The sequence below is a fragment of the Salmo trutta genome, chromosome 33, assembly GCF_901001165.1.
Source record: "Salmo trutta chromosome 33, fSalTru1.1, whole genome shotgun sequence".
NCBI classification, from domain to species: Eukaryota; Metazoa; Chordata; class Actinopteri; order Salmoniformes; family Salmonidae; genus Salmo; species Salmo trutta.
The window spans coordinates 28,931,024-28,951,130 of record NC_042989.1 but is presented as its reverse complement, the minus strand read 5'-3'; the positions used below and the strand labels follow the sequence as shown (position 1 = coordinate 28,951,130).

Here is a 20,107-nt window from a genome sequence, read left to right as displayed (position 1 = left end):
ATTCTGACATTCTCTGTGCGGAAAAGAGGAAAGCACTGCAGAGAGGGATCAGGGGAATCGAGGGATATTGCGTAAATTAAATTCATTTTAATCTCCTTATAAAATAATTTACTTAATTCATCTGTCAAATCACGTCAATATGCTGCCTCAATATGTGGCATGGATATTTTTTCTCACCGGTATGTTTGAATGTGTGTGTGTGTGTGTGTGTGTGTGTGTGTGTGTGTGTGTGTGTGTGTGTGTGTGCGTGCACGTCTGTGTGCTCCTGTGTGTGTGCGTGTGTGTGCGTGTGCGTGTGTATGTGTGTGTGTGTGTGTGTGTGTGTGTGTGTGTGTGTGTGTGTGTGTGTGTGTGTGTGTGTGTGTGTGTGTGTGTGTGCTCGTGTATCGTCCCTGTGTGTACGGGTGTTGTATGATGTGTTTTTATGCATCTGCGTGGCCCCGGCTGTCTGATGGCTGTCCCATTGTCTCCACACACATGAGCACAAGCGCACACACACGGTGGCGGTGTCTGCCCCTCTTGTGCAGCGTGTGAGGCATTCCAAGGGTAATTAACTGTGGCTCAAAGAGAGAGCCTCCTGAGCAGACCCATTCACCCCTCAGAGACGGGAGGGGGGAGTCTTTTGTTTGGCAGGGAGGCAATAAGTGCTCCTCCGGACGTGCGCGCGCACACACACACACGTAAGATGCAATCACACACATTGACACACACTCAGTGACACACACACACATAAGATGCAATCAAAACAATTGACACACACTCAGTGACACACAGACACACACAAGCATATGCACGTACCACAAAATCACACACACACATCTACTAATGCGAGCAGAAAGCCTTAGAGGGTTGAGTATGAAAGGATGGAGGAGGAGAAGGAGGAAGAGGAGGAAGAGGAAGAGGAGGAGGAGGCCTTGATGATGTGATTGTCAATTTATTTGATTTATGTTCAATCCATCAAGTGTGTGTGTGTGTGTGTGTGTGTGTGTGTGTGTGTGTGTGTGTGTGTGTGTGTGTGTGTGTGTGTGTGTGTGTGTGTGTGTGTGTGTGTGTGTGTGTGTGAGAGAGAGAGAGAGAGAGAGAGAGGGTTGCGCTGGCTTTTATGACGAGTTGAAAGAGCCTTAGGAGGGACGACACCACACACACACACACACACACACACACCGCCCCAACATTCCGGAGGTACGCGTCGCAATTAGCAATTACACCCCATGTCGCTGTCGCTACAGAAGCTGGATGCTGAGCGAATTAGAGGTCCAGAAAGAGATAGAGAGAGACGCTTCCCACCTTTCAATTCAATTCCCTCCACTCTACTCATCCCCATCTCTCCCTCTCTCCATCCCTCTCTTCCCCCTGTGGATTCCCCTCCACTCTACTCATCCCCCATCTCTCCCTCTCTCCATCCCTCTCTTCCCCCTGTGGATTCCCCTCCACTCTACTCATCCCCCATCTCTCCCTCTCTCCATCCCTCTCTTCCCCCTGTGGATTCCCCTCCTCCGTCATTCACGCGTCCTGTTTCTCCCTTCTTCTGTTTGAATCCTCCTCTATAAAAAGAGAGAGTGTGAACTGACAGCTGATCATTTATCATGTTATCTCCATGTTTTGTGCTTTTTTTCGGCGAGAGTGGATAGGGTAGCGTAGTAACTCTAAAAACAAGGTGTGTGTGTGTGCGTGTGTGTGTGTGTGTGTGTGTGTGTGTGTGTGTGCGTGCCTGCGTACGTACGTGTGTGTGTGTGTGTGTGTGTGTGTGTGTGTGTGTGGGGGGGGGGGGGGGGGGGGCTAGGGGAAGATTGTTAAGTGCTAGGTCTGTTATGCTTATCAAATAGGGCGGCCTGCTGGTTTGGCCAGGAGAGAGGGGAGGAGGAAGCTGCGTGTGTGTGTGTGTGTGTGTGTGCGCGTGTGTGCGCGTGTGTGCGCGTGTGTGCGCGTGTGTGTGTGTGCACATTTTTGTGTGTGTGCGTTTGTGTGAGCTCTCTGCTCTCCTCTGCATGGTGTGGTCTTGTATGGAATGATTAAATTGTCATTGTCCTGCAGCAGAGACAGAGAGGTGGCGGGGGGATGAATAGCCATGCAGCCTCCTGTCTGACAGTGAAATATTTCCTCCTCTCATCCTCCCATCATGCTTCACGTGTGTGACTGATGGGGGGAGAATGACAGAACCCCATCTCTCTCTTATCTCTCTCTCATCTCTCTCTCATCTCTTTCTCATCTCTTTCCCATCTCTCTTATCCTACCATCATGCTTCATAAGTGTGACTGATGGGGGGGAGAATGGCAGGACCCCATCACTCTCTCATCTCTCTCTCATCTCTCTCATCTCTCTCATCTCTCATCTCTCTCTCATCTCTCATCTCTCATCTCTCTCTCATCTCTCTCTCATCTCTCATCTCTCTCTCATCTCTCTCTCTCTCTCTCTCTCATCTCTCTCTCTCATCTCTCTCTCATCTCTCTCTCATCTCTCTCTCATCTCTCTCTCATCTCTCATCTCTCTCTCATCTCTCTCTCATCTCTCTCTCATCTCTCATCTCTCTCTCATCTCTCTCTCATCTCTCATCTCTCTCTCATCTCTCATCTCTCTCTCTCATCTCTCATCTCTCATCTCTCATCTCTCTCTCATCTCTCTCTCATCTCTCTCTCATCTCTCTCTCATCTCTCTCTCATCTCTCTCTCATTTGTCTCTCATCTCTCTCTCATTTCGCTCCGTTCGGCATCGTTCCCCTATTCCCTGTCTCCCCGTCTCCCTCGTTCTCTCCCTCTCTCTCTCCAGTTTAGCGTTGTGTTCAGTTGGAACTAGATGTGAGGACCCTCTTCTCCCATTGCTTTTTACCCGTCTTTAACTTTGGTTTGGTAATGATACAATATCACAGCAAATGTAGTCTGAAACAGACACTGTGCATCTTTTGGGGTTTGTTCAAAAATGAAAGTACAAACGGGAACCTATTTCAAAATACTTAGAATGACGCAAATATTGATTTACATTGTGTTTTTTTGGGATGGAAACATTTTAACCAGAGCAGGTAAGTCAAGTAAACAGTGAAGTAGTCTTTTTTTATTATTAAAAGGCAGTTTATTTATTGAGTAAATTGTTTTCCTTTCCTACTAAATGATCAATTACTGTTGCAATAGAAAACAATTTCAATTAATTTAATTTGCATCCCGCAGCTGATTCATTTGATTTTCCCCATATTTGATTTAATTTATCCTGCTATAAATGCAACTCTTTGCACAACTGTTGTTTTATTGAGTTGTATTTGTGATGATCGTATCGCATGGAGCATCTGCATGCCCAATATGTCTGAGTGGACAGACAGACTAACAGATACACAGGCATAAACACAGACAAATAAACTGGTGTAAGGTTGTTCTATACATGTGTTGTGTATGTGTGTGTATGTACGTGTGTGTATGTGTTGTGGTTGTCACGTAGCTGTGCTTGACCACACCGGGAGCTCTAGGGAGCTGTGTGTACACGCGGTATGGTCGAGCTCCCCGGCCATGCCCCCAGTACTCTCCCAGTTCATCAGTCCTTGTCCTTCCTTCTTCCTAATCACAACAACAACTCTGAATGAAGTGGTTGGATAAATATTTGTTGTATTGTCAGTAACCAACACATTTCATTTTTTTATTGGTTATTTTAGAATTTTAGAATGTCATTATTTGACTCAAAGTAGTGTTGTTTTGGAGAATGTTTTTACTCCGATTAGAGATTTGTTTTAATCTGCGTCAGATTATACCTGAGAACAGGAATATTCCCTCATCAGCGCAAACTATAGCACAGTTTATAGGCCGAATGTAGTTTTAGGTGAAAAGAAACCCAGAAACCCAGTTGGTAGGCAATAGTGTTTGTGTTCTTCATTTTAAACCTGTTTAGAATGCGTTCCTTTAGAAAACTTCCCCTCCTCTCCCCATCTCCTCCTCTCCCCATCTCCTCCTCTCCCCCCCTCTCCCCATCTCCTTCTTTCCCCTTCCTCTCCCCATCTCCTCCTCTCCCCATCTCCCCCTCTCCCCATCTCCTCCACTCCCCCATCTCCTCCTCTCCTCCTCTCCTCCTCTCCCCCATCTCCTCCTCGCCTCCTCTCCCCATCGCCTCCTCTCCCCCATCTCCTCCTCTCCTCCTCTCCCCATCTCCTCCTCTCCCCATCTCCTCCTCTCCCCATCTACTCCTCTCTCCACCTCCTCCTCTCCCATCTCCTCCTCTCCCCATCTCCTCCTTCCCCCCCTCTCCCCATCTCCTCCTCTCCCCATCTCCTCCTCTCCCTATCTCTTCCTCTCCCCATCTCCTCCTTCCCCCCCTCTCCCCATCTCCTCCTCTCCCTATCTCTTCCTCTCCCCATCTCCCCCTCTCACCATCTCCTCCTCTCCCCATCTCCTTCTTTCCCCTTCCTCTCACCATCTCCTCCTCTCCCCATCTCCTCCTCTCCCCATCTCCTCCTTTCCCCTTCCTCTCCCCATCTCCTCCTCTCCTCCTCTCCCCATCTCCTCCTCTCCCCATCTCCCCCTCTCCCCATCTCCTCCTCTCCTCCTCTCCCCATCTCCTCCTCTCCCCCATCTCCTCCTCTCCTCCTCTCTCCACTTCCTCCTCTCCCCATCTCAAACTCTCCCCCACCTGCTCCCTATTGCCTCCTCAACAAGCTTGCACAGTCCCAAATTAGACTTTCATCCATATTCTACAAACGTCAACTTTCAAAATTGCTCCAAATGTCAAATTTCAAAGTGTTTTTCTTGCTCTTACTGCTCTGTATGTGTCAAATTTCAACGTTAAGCTTTAAGTTTAGGCACTCATTCTGAATGGTTAAGGTTTGGGACAGGGTTAAAATTAAAAATTAAAAAGACAGTGTCCACGACTAGGACCAAACACACAACGTTCTGATCCAGAGTCATTGGATTACCCCGTTCACAACGCCCTAGCAAAACCCAAGCCTGCTTGATGGTAATAGTGCTCACTTTTTTAAAGGCATTTCCCGAGGTCCTCAGGATAGACGTCCAATTTCAATGTCAATCTTGAACGACCTGGCTATGCCTCCTCTCTCCCCCATCTCCTCCTCTCCCCCATCTCTTCCTCCCCCCCTCCTCTCCCACACCACCTCCTCTCCCACACCTCCTCCTCTCCCCATCTCCTCCTCACCCCCTCCATCACCTCCTCTCTACCTCCTCTCCCCATCTCCTCCTCTCCTCCTCTCCCCCTCACCCCCTCCTCTCCCCTCATCTCCTCCTCTCCTCCTCCTCTCCCACCATCTCCTCCTCTCCTCCATCACCTCCTCTCTACCTCCTCTCCCCATCTCCTCCTCTCCTCCTCTCCCCCTCACCCCCTCCTCTCCCCTCGTCTCCTCCTTTCCTCCTCCTCTCCCACCATCTCCTCCTCTCCCCCCCATCTCCTCTCTTCTTCCTGCAGTCGGTACTGTCACCTACCCACACGTTCAGTACTAAAGCCGACAGTCCATCTGCCACTCAACCCGCTAACAGCTCCTGTCGCTAACGCTAACACACACCAAACCACACCATCCCCCGACACACACACACACTAATGCTAACACCACACAGACATTCTGAACTACCCACCTGCTCCTGACTATACCCATCACACACCCTTTCTGTAAAAACACAGAACAGAACAGACACAGCATTAAGTAAACAGTGAGTCACTGCTTTCCTCTGGGTGAGTCACTGCTTTCCTCTGGGTGAGTCACTGCTTTCCTCTGGGTGAGTCACTACTTTCCTCTGGGTGAGTCACTACTTTCCTCTGGGTGAGTCACTACTTTCCTCTGGGTGAGTCACTGCCCTCTGGGTGAGTCACTGCTTTCCTCTGGGTGAGTCACTGCTTTCCTCTGGGTGAGTCACTGGTTTCTTCTGGGTGAGTCACTGCTTTCCTCTGGGTGAGTCACTGCTTTCCTCTGGGTGAGTCACTACTTTCCTCTGGGTGAGTCACTACTTTCCTCTGGGTGAGTCACTGCTTTCCTCTGGGTGAGTCACTGCTTTCCTCTGGGTGAGTCACTGCTTTCCTCTGGGTGAGTCACTGCTTTCCTCTGGGTATGTCACTGCTTTCCTCTGGGTATGTCACTGCTTTCCTCTGGGTGAGTCACTGCTTTCCTCTGGGTGAGTCACTACTTTCCTCTGGGTGAGTCACTACTTTCCTCTGGGTGAATCACTGCTTTCCTCTGGGTGAGTCACTGCTTTCCTCTGGGTGAGTCACTGCTTTCTTCTGGGTGAGTCACTGCTTTCCTCTGGGTGAGTCACTGCTTTCCTCTGGGTGAGTCACTGGTTTCTTCTGGGTGAGTCACTGCTTTCCTCTGGGTGAGTCACTGCTTTCCTCTGGGTGAGTCACTGCTTTCCTATGGGTGAGTCACTACTTTCCTCTGGGTGAGTCACTACTTTCCTCTGGGTGAGTCACTACTTTCCTCTGGGTGAGTCACTGCTTTCCTCTGGGTGAGTCACTACTTTCCTCTGGGTGAGTCACTACTTTCCTCTGGGTGAGTCACTACTTTCCTCTGGGTGAGTCACTGCTTTCCTCTGGGTGAGTCACTACTTTCCTCTGGGTGAGTCACTACTTTCCTCTGGGTGAGTCACTACTTTCCTCTGGGTGAGTCACTACTTTCCTCTGGGTGAGTTACTACTTTCCTCTGGGTGAGTCACTACTTTCCTCTGGGTGAGTCACTACTTTCCTCTGGGTGAGTCACTACTTTCCTCTGGGTGAGTCACTGCTTTCCTCTGGGTATGTCACTGCTTTCCTCTGGGTGAGTCACTGCTTTCCTCTGGGTGAGTCACTACTTTCCTCTGGGTGAGTCACTACTTTCCTCTGGGTGAGTCACTACTTTCCTCTGGGTGAGTCACTGCTTTCCTCTGGGTGAGTCACTACTTTCCTCTGGGTGAGTCACTACTTTCCTCTGGGTGAGTCACTACTTTCCTCTGGGTGAGTCACTGCTTTCCTCTGGGTGAGTCACTGCTTTCCTCTGGGTGTTTCGGGGCAGATGGGAGGAGGGACAGTGGGAGGCTTGTGGTGGTGGCATTTGTGCTCCTCAGGGCTCCTGCTTCTGCATTAGGAAGAATGGCACCTGTCTCATCAATCACAGCTTCACCATCACACACACACACATACTCTCCCACACACATGCACGTGCGCGCACACATGCACAGTCACGGGCCTTCCATTCACAGATGGACCAGCAACACTTGAGTGAGTAACTAAGCATCAGCAAGGCATGGACACACACACACACACACAGGTACTTGGCGTAATTTTGCTCAATGTCCTGTGTGCTAATCCGTGTGTGTGTGTGTGTGTGTGTGTGTGTGTGTGTGTGTGTGTGTGTGTGTGTGTGTGTGTGTGTGTAATCCTTACAACTTCTGACAGGAGTGAGAAATAGGTTCCTTTAGAACCCTACAGGTTAATGTTTTTTCACACATGCCCCCTCAGATCCCCTCTCTCTTCTGTTCTCTCTGTCCCCCTCAGTCCCTCTCTCTCTTCTGTTCTCTCTGTCACCCTCAGTTCCTCTCTCTTCTGTTCTCTCTGTCCCCCTCAGTCCCTCTCTCTCTTCTGTTCTCTCTGTCCCCCTCAGTTCCCCTCTCTCTTCTGTTCTCTCTGTCCCCCTCAGTTCCTCTCTCTTCTGTTCTCTCTGTCCCCCTCAGTCCCTCTCTCTCTTCTGTTCTCTCTGTCCCCCTCAGTTCCTCTCTCTTCTGTTCTCTCTGTCCCCCTCAGTTCCTCTCTCTTCTGTTCTCTCTGTCCCCCTCAGTTCCTCTCTCTTCTGTTCTCTCTGTCCCCCTCAGTCCCTCTCTCTCTTCTGTTCTCTCTGTCCCCCTCAGTCCCTCTCTCTCTTCTGTTCTCTCTGTCACCCTCAGTTCCTCTCTCTCTTCTGTTCTCTCTGTCACCCTCAGTTCCTCTCTCTCTTCTGTTCTCTCTGTCCCCCTCAGTCCCTCTCTCTCTTCTGTTCTCTCTGTCCCCCTCAGTCCCTCTCTCTTCTGTTCTCTCTGTCCCCCTCAGTTCCTCTCTCTTCTGTTCTCTCTGTCCCCCTCAGTTCCTCTCTCTTCTGTTCTCTCTGTCCCCCTCAGTTCCTCTCTCTCTTCTGTTCTCTCTGTCCCCCTCAGTTCCTCTCTCTTCTGTTCTCTCTGTCCCCCTCAGTCCCTCTCTCTCTTCTGTTCTCTCAGTCCCCCTCAGTTCCTCTCTCTTCTGTTCTCTCTGTCCCCCTCAGTTCCTCTCTCTCTTCTGTTCTCTCTGTCACCCTCAGTTCCTCTCTCTTCTGTTCTCTCTGTCCCCCTCAGTTTCTCTCTCTCTTCTGTTCTCTCTGTCCCCCTCAGTCCCTCTCTCTTCTGTTCTCTCTGTCCCCCTCAGTCCTTCTCTCTTCTGTTCTCTCTGTCCCCCTCAGTTCCCCTCTCTCTTCTGTTCTCTCTGTCACCCTCAGTTCCTCTCTCTCTTCTGTTCTCTCTGTCCCCCTCAGTCCCTCTCTCTCTTCTGTTCTCTCTGTCCCCCTCAGTTCCTCTCTCTCTTCTGTTCTCTCTGTCACCCTCAGTTTCTCTCTCTCTTCTGTTCTGTGTATGTGTGTACATTTGTGTATGTTGCAATTTTTTTATTTAATTAGACTGTATTTTGCTTTGCATGCTGCTAACTGAAAGCAATATTTCATTATTAGGCTTTGATTTGAGACCATAAGTATTTAAGTTAATTTGTTTTCAGTAACATTTATTATTAGTATATATTTTGTTTACTTGAAATATTTAGTATAAAATAATGCAGCGTTTATTTTGTATTAAAAAAAAAGTTTAACTAGGCAAGTCTCCTAATTCTCCTCCTAAAGTACAAGATAAGCAGTGTGTGTCCTAACACTGCTGCTGTGCTGTATATATTGTAGACTAAATCCTCTCCAAAGTAATGGTCTTTCTCCCCAAATAACCTTTTATATTTTATGAAGGTAAGGTTTAAAACTCAATCCGATTATCACACCACAAAGCGTAATGTAATAAAGCAATGGCGTGCTAATCCCGCTGCGCGACGTTGGTATTTTAGCATTTTTGCTAATGTAAGTGAATACGTAGCGCGCGGCAGGCGCTGTAGTGAGTTGAGCCCCTACAGTAGATGCTGAGCTGGGCTGAGCTGGGCTGAGCTGGGCTGGGCTGAGCTGGGCTGAGCTGGGCTGAGCTGAGCTGGGCTGAGCTGGGCTGAGCTGAGCTGGGCTGAGCTGAGTTGGGCTGAGCTGGGCCGAGCTGAGCTGGGCTGAGCTGGGCTGAGCTGGGCTGAGCTGGGGCTTGTCCATGGCTGTGTGTTGGAGCCGGCCGTGTCTGCAGAACCATATCGATTCATCCTGTTCACTCAACTGGAACTGAAACTAAAGGCAACACATTACACGCACAGGCCTTTTTCTACTTTTCCATAGCCTGCCGGCCTGGCCAGCCACACACACACACACACACACACACAGTGTTCCAGTGTGTGTGTTTGTGTGGTAAACATGTCTTTGTCTTTATCAGTACGTGAGGTCCATGTTCTGATGTATTTACTGAGACACATAGAGATAACAACATATTACACAAACAGGAAATTATCACCACATTATCCCATTCTTTCTCTAAAATGATTTTGTCTCATACCCAAATGAACAATTATTATAATATATGTGTATTATAATATAGAAAATATGTTATTTAGTCTGAATAGACAGAATGAAAGAAAGAAGGAAAGACAGCCTTTAATACACTTTTCACAGATTTGCTGCCCACATTTAGATTAGTGTTTTCACAGATTTGCTGCCCACATTTAGATTAGTGTTTTCACAGATTTGCTGCCCACATTTAGATTAGTGTTTTCACAGATTTGCTGCCCATATTTAGATGAGTGTTTTTTATTTTCAATTACAGTGATTTTAGCTCTATCTATTTTAAGAGTGAGTTTTAAGACATTTCTTTCGTAGTGGAATGTCAAAAAAAATTCCCGTTCTGATATAAAGATATTCTTATTATTAGTCTAGGGATCTTTCCCCTGGTTTTCTCTTTTAATGTAGGGCACCTGGCAATTTCATTACACACACACACACACACACACACACACACACACACACACACACACAGTTTCCTCTCAGTGACGTCAAACTGTCTGGACTGTCCGTACTTTTCTGCACTTTAATTTATTTTATTTTTTTACATTTTCAGACGATGATTCTGATTCCATTGCCGGGGGTTACCTTATCACCCTGGAGACAGCTCCTCCCCTGATGCAGAGGTGGTATTTGATTGACAGCTAACAGTCCATCCTCTTTCCTTGCTTTTTATCCCAAGACCAATAATACCCGTAGCATATTATAACTGTCCAGGAAGGCTTCTATTAATGTCTCACACACACCCCTCTCCCAAGTAACAGTGTCCGGTAAATGCAGCCGTTAAACGTTTACCATGAACAACCTCTGCTGTGCATGTGGCCTGTCACAGATGCCGGTAAACGTTACCATAGCTCAAGGCCATAAAAAGTGTTCGTAAGCACTATCTGTTGTTGTCTTACATAGGCCCCATGATGTGCATACTGTATATACAAGTCCTGCCTGTCTGTCTCTCTGTATGTCTGTCTCTCTGTATGTCTGTAATCTAAGGTAGCGTCAGTAAGACCCGTTCCAATGTACTCAGGTGTCCTGTCTGACCATCATTTAGTATGTACAGTTGGGGGCATTAAAAATATCATTTCCTAAATGGCTGTGCTACATCCACCGTACATCGTTCATGTGGAAAAGTAGCAATCATCTATCAATAACCCATGTAATGAAATACGTTGCTGAAATATGCCCCTCATGCTGAACTTACATCCACGTTTTTACATGTGCTGTGGTACAGGTTAACTCTATGTGTTCTCCAGGCTTCCTATTTGATAAAACGCTCAATATGTACAGGCTAACTGTCTGTTGAACTAAAGTATCAGTCCTACTGTCTCTGTGTTTTCCTCCCCAGACTGCTGCTCCTATCTGACCCCCTGTTCCCTGTCTGTTTGAAGTGTCAGTCCTACTGTCTCTGTGTTCTCCTCCCAGACTGCTGCTCCTATCTGACCCCCTGTTCCCTGTCTGTTTGAAGTGTCAGTCCTACTGTCTCTGTGTTCTCCTCCCCAGACTGCTGCTCTTATCTGACCCCCTGTTCCCTGTCTGTTTGAAGTGTCAGTCCTACTGTCTCTGTGTTCTCCTCCCCAGACTGCTGCTCTTATCTGACCCCCTGTTCCCTGTCTGTTTGAAGTGTCAGTCCTACTGTCTCTGTGTTCTCCTCCCAGACTGCTGCTCCTATCTGACCCCCTGTTCCCTGTCTGTTTGAAGTGTCAGTCCTACTGTCTCTGTGTTCTCCTCCCAGACTGCTGCTCCTATCTGACCCCCTGTTCCCTGTCTGTTTGAAGTGTCAGTCCTACTGTCTCTGTGTTCTCCTCCCAGACTGCTGCTCCTATCTGACCCCCTGTTCCCTGTCTGTTGGAAGTGTCAGTCCTACTGTCTCTGTGTTCTCCTCCCAGACTGCTGCTCCTATCTGACCCCCTGTTCCCTGTCTGTTTGAAGTGTCAGTACTACTGTCTCTGTGTTCTCCTCCCAGACTGCTGCTCCTATCTGACCCCCTGTTCCCTGTCTGTTTGAAGTGTCAGTCCTACTGTCTCTGTGTTCTCCTCCCCAGACTGCTGCTCCTATCTGACCCCCTGTTCCCTGTCTGTTTGAAGTGTCAGTCCTACTGTCTCTGTGTTCTCCTCCCAGACTGCTGCTCTTATCTGACCCCCTGTTCCCTGTCTGTTTGAAGTGTCAGTCCTACTGTCTATGTGTTCTCCTCCCCAGACTGCTGCTCCTATCTGACCCCCTGTTCCCTGTCTGTTTGAAGTGTCAGTCCTACTGTCTCTGTGTTCTCCTCCCAGACTGCTGCTCCTATCTGACCCCCTGTTCCCTGTCTGTTTGAAGTGTCAGTCCTACTGTCTCTGTGTTCTCCTCCCCAGACTGCTGCTCCTATCTGACCCCCTGTTCCCTGTCTGTTTGAAGTGTCAGTCCTACTGTCTCTGTGTTCTCCTCCCAGACTGCTGCTCCTATCTGACCCCCTGTTCCCTGTCTGTTGGAAGTGTCAGTCCTACTGTCTCTGTGTTCTCCTCCCAGACTGCTGCTCCTATCTGACCCCCTGTTCCCTGTCTGTTTGAAGTGTCAGTCCTACTGTCTCTGTGTTCTCCTCCCCAGACTGCTGCTCCTATCTGACCCCCTGTTCCCTGTCTGTTTGAAGTGTCAGTCCTACTGTCTCTGTGTTCTCCTCCCCAGACTGCTGCTCTTATCTGACCCCCTGTTCCCTGTCTGTTTGAAGTGTCAGTCCTACTGTCTCTGTGTTCTCCTCCCAGACTGCTGCTCCTATCTGACCCCCTGTTCCCTGTCTGTTTGAAGTGTCAGTCCTACTGTCTCTGTGTTCTCCTCCCAGACTGCTGCTCCTATCTGACCCCCTGTTCCCTGTCTGTTTGAAGTGTCAGTCCTACTGTCTCTGTGTTCTCCTCCCAGACTGCTGCTCCTATCTGACCCACTGTTCCCTGTCTGTTTGAAGTGTCAGTCCTACTGTCTCTGTGTTCTCCTCCCAGACTGCTGCTCTTATCTGACCCCCTGTTCCCTGTCTGTTTGAAGTGTCAGTCCTACTGTCTCTGTGTTCTCCTCCCAGACTGCTGCTCCTATCTGACCCCCTGTTCCCTGTCTGTTTGAAGTGTCAGTCCTACTGTCTCTGTGTTCTCCTCCCAGACTGCTGCTCCTATCTGACCCCCTGTTCCCTGTCTGTTTGAAGTGTCAGTCCTACTGTCTCTGTGTTCTCCTCCCAGACTGCTGCTCTTATCTGACCCCCTGTTCCCTGTCTGTTTGAAGTGTCAGTCCTACTGTCTATGTGTTCTCCTCCCCAGACTGCTGCTCCTATCTGACCCCCTGTTCCCTGTCTGTTTGAAGTGTCAGTCCTACTGTCTCTGTGTTCTCCTCCCAGACTGCTGCTCCTATCTGACCCCCTGTTCCCTGTGATTCTCTGTGTTGTAGAATGAACTTATCAAAGGCCCAGGTTAATAGTGAAGATAAGTACGGCAAATGTGGCAGCGCGTGGAGAATGCAACAGACTTACGACCTCGACGCCACTCACATGCGTGACGCACATGCACTTTATAACCCAAGGTAAGAGAGGAAACATGCTCACACACACACACACACACACACACACACACACACACACACACACACACACACACACTACATCAAAAGCCAATTTAAAGTACTGTTGTCTTTTCCATGTCTTAACGTCGTAGTTTGTGTGTAAAGATAAAATGTGTTGTTTTTGTTTGTGTGTGTGTGTGTGTGCGTGTGTGTACGTGTGTGTGCGTGTGTGCGTGTGTGTGTGTGTGTGCGTGCGTGTGCGTGCGTGTGTGTGCGTGTGTGTGTGTGTGTGCGTGTGTGTGCGTGTGTGTGTGTGTGTGTGTGCGTGTGCGTGTGCGTGTGTGTGTGTGTGTGTGTGTGATGTCTAAGTCTTTGTCTCCTCCATAATTTACCATTCATCCAGTGTGCCACAGTACATCTCCCACTACTACTATAATCCTTCTGTAGGTTTAGATTACGGTGATAAAGGGTCCGGGCTGCGTTCAGAAGGGAACAACGTTTTAGAATGTTTTTATAATGTTCAGTACATTTCCCCCACATGAATGCTCCCCAGGTCTGTGATGAGGTTAGTCGGAGTACACACAATAGCTGACACTAAGTTGTGTTGACACTTGAATGGGTAGCTAGCTAGTTGTTGTGTACAAGGGTTACTGGGCTGGCTGCTGTTTAGTGTGTAACCCTCTCACCAGGATCAAATGTGACTCTCACGATATTACCTTACTTAGAATATCTCAACAGCATGGGATGTTAGGTGAGAAGCACATCTCCAATAAAAATCCCTATTGTAAACTCGCTAGGATGATGACAAACTAGGGGATTCACTTCAGATAGAATGATTAGAGATTTTTGTTATTATATAAGGATATATAATAACCCATGCATTAAATGAAACTGAAACAGTAAATGACTCCACCAACGCAACAGACATAAGGTTAAAGATGTATATTATCACATTTTCAATGTGCCACATCAAAAGAAATAAAAATAATAAACCCCAATGATTTTTCACAACCCATGTCCAAATGACTTGCAAGCTTGGTTAACACCGTTGGCGCGCATTGGAGCTCCCCCCAAAAAATGACGACGCTCATAAAGTCCCGAAGCACCCCACCGTTGTGGTTACTCACGACTCCTAGATATTTCCTCAGCGAAGTATAGCAGTTCCGTGCAGGTGTACTCACAAGATGCACAGCTATCAACGTAGACAGTACTCCTTAGCAGCAACAGATATCCCATGGAAACATGAACTCGTTAATCTTCCACAAGCAATTATCTTCAGTTCTCGCACGACGCTAGGCTAACATCGAGGCTGTCAAATACCTCCACGACGCTAGGCTAACCTCGAGGCTGTCAAATACCTCCACGACGCTAGGCTAACCTCGAGTCTGTCAAATACCTCCACGACGCTAGGCTAACCTCGAGCCTGTCAAATAACTCCACGACGCTAGGCTAACCTCGAGGCTGTCAAATACCTCCACGACGCTAGGCTAACCTCGAGGCTGTCAAATACCTCCACGGCGCTAGGCTAACCACGAGGCTGTCAAATACCTCCACGACGCTAGGCTAACCTCGAGGCTGTCAAATACCTCCACGACGCTAGGCTAACCTCGAGAATGTCAAATACCTCCACGACGCTAGGCTAACCTCGAGGCTGTCAAATACCTCCACGGCGCTAGGCTAACCTCGAGGCTGTCAAATACCTCCACGACGCTAGGCTAACCTCGAGGCTGTCAAATACCTCCACGACGCTAGGCTAACCTCGAGTCTGTCAAATACCTCCACGACGCTACGCTAACCTCGAGGCTGTCAAATACCTCCACGACGCTAGGCTAACCTCGAGGCTGTCAAATACCTCCACGACGCTAGGCTAACCTTGAGGCTGTCAAATACCTCCACGACGCTAGGCTAACCTCGAGGCTGTCAAATACCTCCACGACGCTAGGCTAACCTCGTGGCTGTCAAATACCTCCACGACGCTAGGCTAACCTCGAGGCTGTCAAATACCTCCACGACGCTAGGCTAACCTCGAGTCTGTCAAATACCTCCACGACGCTAGGCTAACCTCGAGCCTGTCAAATAACTCCACGACGCTAGGCTAACCTCGAGGCTGTCAAATACCTCCACGACGCTAGGCTAACCTCGAGGCTGTCAAATACCTCCACGACGCTAGGCTAACCTCGAGGCTGTCAAATACCTCCACGACGCTAGGCTAACCTCGAGGCTGTCAAATACCTCCACGACGCTAGGCTAACCTCGAGGCTGTCAAATACCTCCACGACGCTAGGCTAACCTCGAGGCTGTCAAATACCTCCACGACGCTAGGCTAACCTCGAGGCTGTCAAATACCTCCACGACGCTAGGCTAACCTCGAGTCTGTCAAATACCTCCACGACGCTAGGCTAACCTCGAGCCTGTCAAATAACTCCACGACGCTAGGCTAACCTCGAGGCAGTCAAATACCTCCACGACGCTAGGCTAACCTCGAGGCTGTCAAATACCTCCACGACGCTAGGCTAACCTCGAGGCTGTCAAATACCTCCACGACGCTAGGCTAACCTCGAGGATGTCAAATACCTCCACGACGCTAGGCTAACCTCGAGGCTGTCAAATACCTCCATGACGCTAGGCTAACCTCGAGGCTGTCAAATACCTCCACGACGCTAGGCTAACCTCGAGGCTGTCAAATACCTCCACGACGCTAGGCTAACCTCGAGGCGGTCAAATACCTCCACGACGCTAGGCTAACCTCGAGGATGTCAAATACCTCCACGACGCTAGGCTAACCTCGAGGCTGTCAAATACCTCCACGACCCTAGGCTAACATCGAGGATGTCAAATACCTCCACGACGCTAGGCTAACCTCGAGGCTGTCAAATACCTCCACGACGCTAGGCTAACATCGAGGATGTCAAATACCTCCACGACGCTAGGCTAACCTCGAGGCTGTCAAATACCTCCACGACGCTAGGCTAACCTCGAGGCTGTCAAATACCTCCACGACGCTAGGCTAACCTCGAGGATGTCAAATACCTCCACGACGCTAGGCTAACCTCGAGGCTGTCAAATACCTCCATGACGCTAGGCTAACCTCGAGGCTGTCAAATACCTCCACGACGCTAGGCTAACCTCGAGGCTGTCAAATACCTCCACGACGCTAGGCTAACCTCGAGGCGGTCAAATACCTCCACGACGCTAGGCTAACCTCGAGGATGTCAAATACCTCCACGACGCTAGGCTAACCTCGAGGCTGTCAAATACCTCCACGACGCTAGGCTAACATCGAGGATGTCAAATACCTCCACGACGCTAGGCTAACCTCGAGGCTGTCAAATACCTCCACGACGCTAGGCTAACCTCGAGGCTGTCAAATACCTCCACGACGCTAGGCTAACCTCGAGGCTGTCAAATACCTCCACGACGCTAGGCTAACCTCGAGGCTGTCAAATACCTCCACGACGCTAGGCTAACCTCGAGGCTGTCAAATACCTCCACGACGCTAGGCTAACCTCGAGGATGTCAAATACCTCCACGACGCTAGGCTAACCTCGAGGCTGTCAAATACCTCCACGACGCTAGGCTAACATCGAGGATGTCAAATACCTCCACGACGCTAGGCTAACCTCGAGACTGTCAAATACCTCCACGACGCTAGGCTAACCTCGAGGCTGTCAAATACCTCCACGACGCTAGGCTAACCTCGAGGCTGTCAAATACCTCCACGACGCTAGGCTAACCTCGAGGCTGTCAAATACCTCCACGACGCTAGGCTAACCTCGAGGCTGTCAAATACCTCCACGACGCTAGGCTAACCTCGAGGCTGTCAAATACCTCCACGACGCTAGGCTAACCTCGAGGCTGTCAAATACCTCCACGACGCTAGGCTAACCTCGAGGCTGTCAAATACCTCCACGACGCTAGGCTAACATCGAGGATGTCAAATACCTCCACGACGCTAGGCTAACCTCGAGGCTGTCAAATACCTCCACGACGCTAGGCTAACCTCGAGGCTGTCAAATACCTCCACGACGCTAGGCTAACCTCGAGGCTGTCAAATACCTCCACGACGCTAGGCTAACCTCGAGGCTGTCAAATACCTCCACGACGCTAGGCTAACCTCGAGGCTGTCAAATACCTCCACGACGCTAGGCTAACCTCGAGGATGTCAAATACCTCCACGACGCTAGGCTAACCTCGAGGCTGTCAAATACCTCCACGACGCTAGGCTAACATCGAGGATGTCAAATACCTCCACGACACTAGGCTAACCTCGAGGCTGTCAAATACCTCCACGATGAGACGGTAGCTTCAATCTCTACTAAGTATTTCTTAACAAAATAATAATTACTCTCTTATAACATCAAATCAATATTTCCCTTCAAAACTTGGTAGATATGTTTTTTTTTGTTACTTTTATCGTCTTCTTTTAGAGAGAGAGGGGGATAGAGGTAGAGAGAGGGGTAGAGTTGGTGAGGCGGGAAAGAGGTAGAGAGAGGAGGATAGAGGTAGAGAGGGGGATAGAGGTAGAGAGAGGGGGAACGAGGTAGTGAGAGGGGGATAGAGGTAGAGAGAGGGGGATAGAGGTAGAGAGAGGGGGATAGAGGTAGAGAGAGGAGGGTAGAGGTAGAGAGAGGGGGATAGAGGTAGAGAGATGAGGGTAGAGGTAGAGAGAGGGGGATAGAGGTAGAGAGAGGGGTAGAGTTGGTGAGAGGGGAAAGAGGTAGAGAGAGGAGGATAGAGGTAGAGAGAGGGGGATAGAGGTAGAGAGAGGGGTAGAGTTGGTGAGAGGGGATAGAGGTAGAGAGAGGGGGATAGAGGTAGAGAGAGGGGGGTAGATGTAGAGAGAGGGGGATAGAGGTAGAGAGAGGGGGATAGAGGTAGAGAGAGGGGGATAGAGGTAGAGAGAGGGGGATAGATGTAGAGAGAGGGGGATAGAGGTAGAGAGGGATAAAGGTAGAGAGAGGGGATAGAGGTAGAGAGAGGGGGAGAGAGGTAGAGAGAGGGGGATAGAGGTAGAGAGGGATAAAGGTAGAGAGAGGGGATAGAGGTAGAGAGAGGGGGAGAGAGGTAGAGAGAGGGGTATAGAGGTAGAGAGGGATAAAGGTAGAGAGAGGGGGATAGAGGTAGAGAGGGATAAAGGTAGAGAGAGGGGGATAGAGGTAGAGAGAGGGGGATAGAGGTAGAGAGGGATAAAGGTAGAGAGAGGGGATAGAGGTAGAGAGAGGGGGAGAGAGGTAGAGAGAGGGGGATAGAGGTAGAGAGGGATAAAGGTAGAGAGAGGGGGATAGAGGATAGAGGTAGAGAGATGGGATAGAGGTAGAGAGAGGGGAAAGAGGTAGAGAGGTAGAGAGGAAAGCTCTGCCAAGCTCAGGACACTCTGGGTCGGTCAGACGGATGCCTGAATTATTCAACCTGCCACACTATATGAAGAGACAGATCAGGGAGAGAGAGAGAGAGAGAGATGAAGGGAAAGAGGTGAAAGAGGGAGAGATGAAAGACGTGGGTAGATTGAGTATAGAGGTAGAAGTAAAGATATTAATACAGATTTTAACTCAAATGTGTGTGACTGCATGCTTCCAGCATGTTTTTGTGTGTGACAGCGCGTGTATGTGTGTGTGACTGGGATGGGGGGGATAGAAAGGGCTTGTCCTCCAGATGTACGGTGTTAGTGCTTGGCAGATTAAATGTAGATGTATGGTGTTAGTGCTTGGCAGATTAAATGTAGATGTATGGTGTTAGTGTTTGGCAGATTAAATGTAGATGTATGGTGTTAGTGCTTGGCAGATTAAATGTAGATGTATGGTGTTAGTGCTTGGCAGATTAAATGTAGATGTACGGTGTTAGTGCTTGGCAGATTAAATGTAGATGTATGGTGTTAGTGCTTGGCAGATTAAATGTAGATGTACGGTGTTAGTGCTTGGCAGATTAAATGTTGATGTATGGTGTTAGTGCTTGGCAGATTAAATGTAGATGTACGGTGTTAGTGCTTGGCAGATTAAATGTAGATGTATGGTGTTAGTGCTTGGCAGATTAAATGTAGATGTATGGTGTTAGTGCTTGGCAGATTAAATGTAGATGTATGGTGTTAGTGCTTGGCAGATTAAATGTAGATGTATGGTGTTAGTGCTTGGCAGATTAAATGTAGATGTATGGTGTTAGTGCTTGGCAGATTAAATGTAGATGTATGGTGTTAGTGCTTGGCAGACTAAATGTAGATGTATGCAGATCATCAGTGGCATCATGAGTCACTGACTTTTAGCTGGATTTACTGCCTGCTGTAAAAATACAGCCAGATGTGACCAGGAAGCCCGCCACGCTACACACACACACACACACATCTCCCACACTGATAGGGCCTCAGTGTGTGTGTGTTTGTGTGTATGTGTGTGTGTTTGTATTTATATTTTAGTAAACATTTTTTGCATGGTTTGGGAGTTGATTAGGATTGTGTGTGAGTTCTGAAATCAGGTAATGTACAAAAGAAACATTCCGCAGCGCGTACTCACACGTTTACATGTTTAAACATCATCCATTTCATGGATCTGATCTTTCTCGTCACTCCACTAACTAACGAAAATGGAAAATATCTTAGTGACTTCATTTCCTGTGTCTTCTTGAGGACTCCTGTAAAGGTGTGTCCCTGTCACATGAATGTGTGACTGGTCATGGTACCCATCAGGCCCTTCATTGTCAACTCTGTCTATTTTTAAGAGTGTAAGCGAACCGTTTTGTTTCATGTTAAAACATAGCTTGTGCTGTGTGTGTGTGTGTGTGTGTGTGTGTGTGTGTGTGTGTGTGTGTGTGTGTGTGAACCTTGCTACTTTCCCTATCCCTTGGGCCTTGTGTTTCAGGCAGAGCCGTGGCCAAACATCTTTGCTACCCAGCCCTCCCGAACCACCTCAGGACATTTCTTACAACATGTCTGGCCTGGCATATTCCCTCTGGCGTATTCCCTCTGGCGTATTCCCTCTGGCGTATTCCCTCTGGCGTATTCCCTCTGGCGTATTCCCTCTGGTGTAT

At 48.8% G+C, this 20,107-nt stretch overlaps 1 protein-coding gene across 1 annotated transcript in view; it reads left to right on the top strand.

Moving 5' to 3' along the window:
* esrrga (estrogen-related receptor gamma a) overlaps positions 1–20,107 on the top strand; it is a gene marked incomplete in the record, with an annotated part of 157,880 nt that overhangs the window by 4,102 nt on the left and 133,671 nt on the right. Inside the window, 1 exon segment of the mRNA XM_029730559.1 lies at positions 12,980–13,111. Within this exon segment, the coding sequence (XP_029586419.1) occupies positions 12,980–13,111 (132 nt within the window).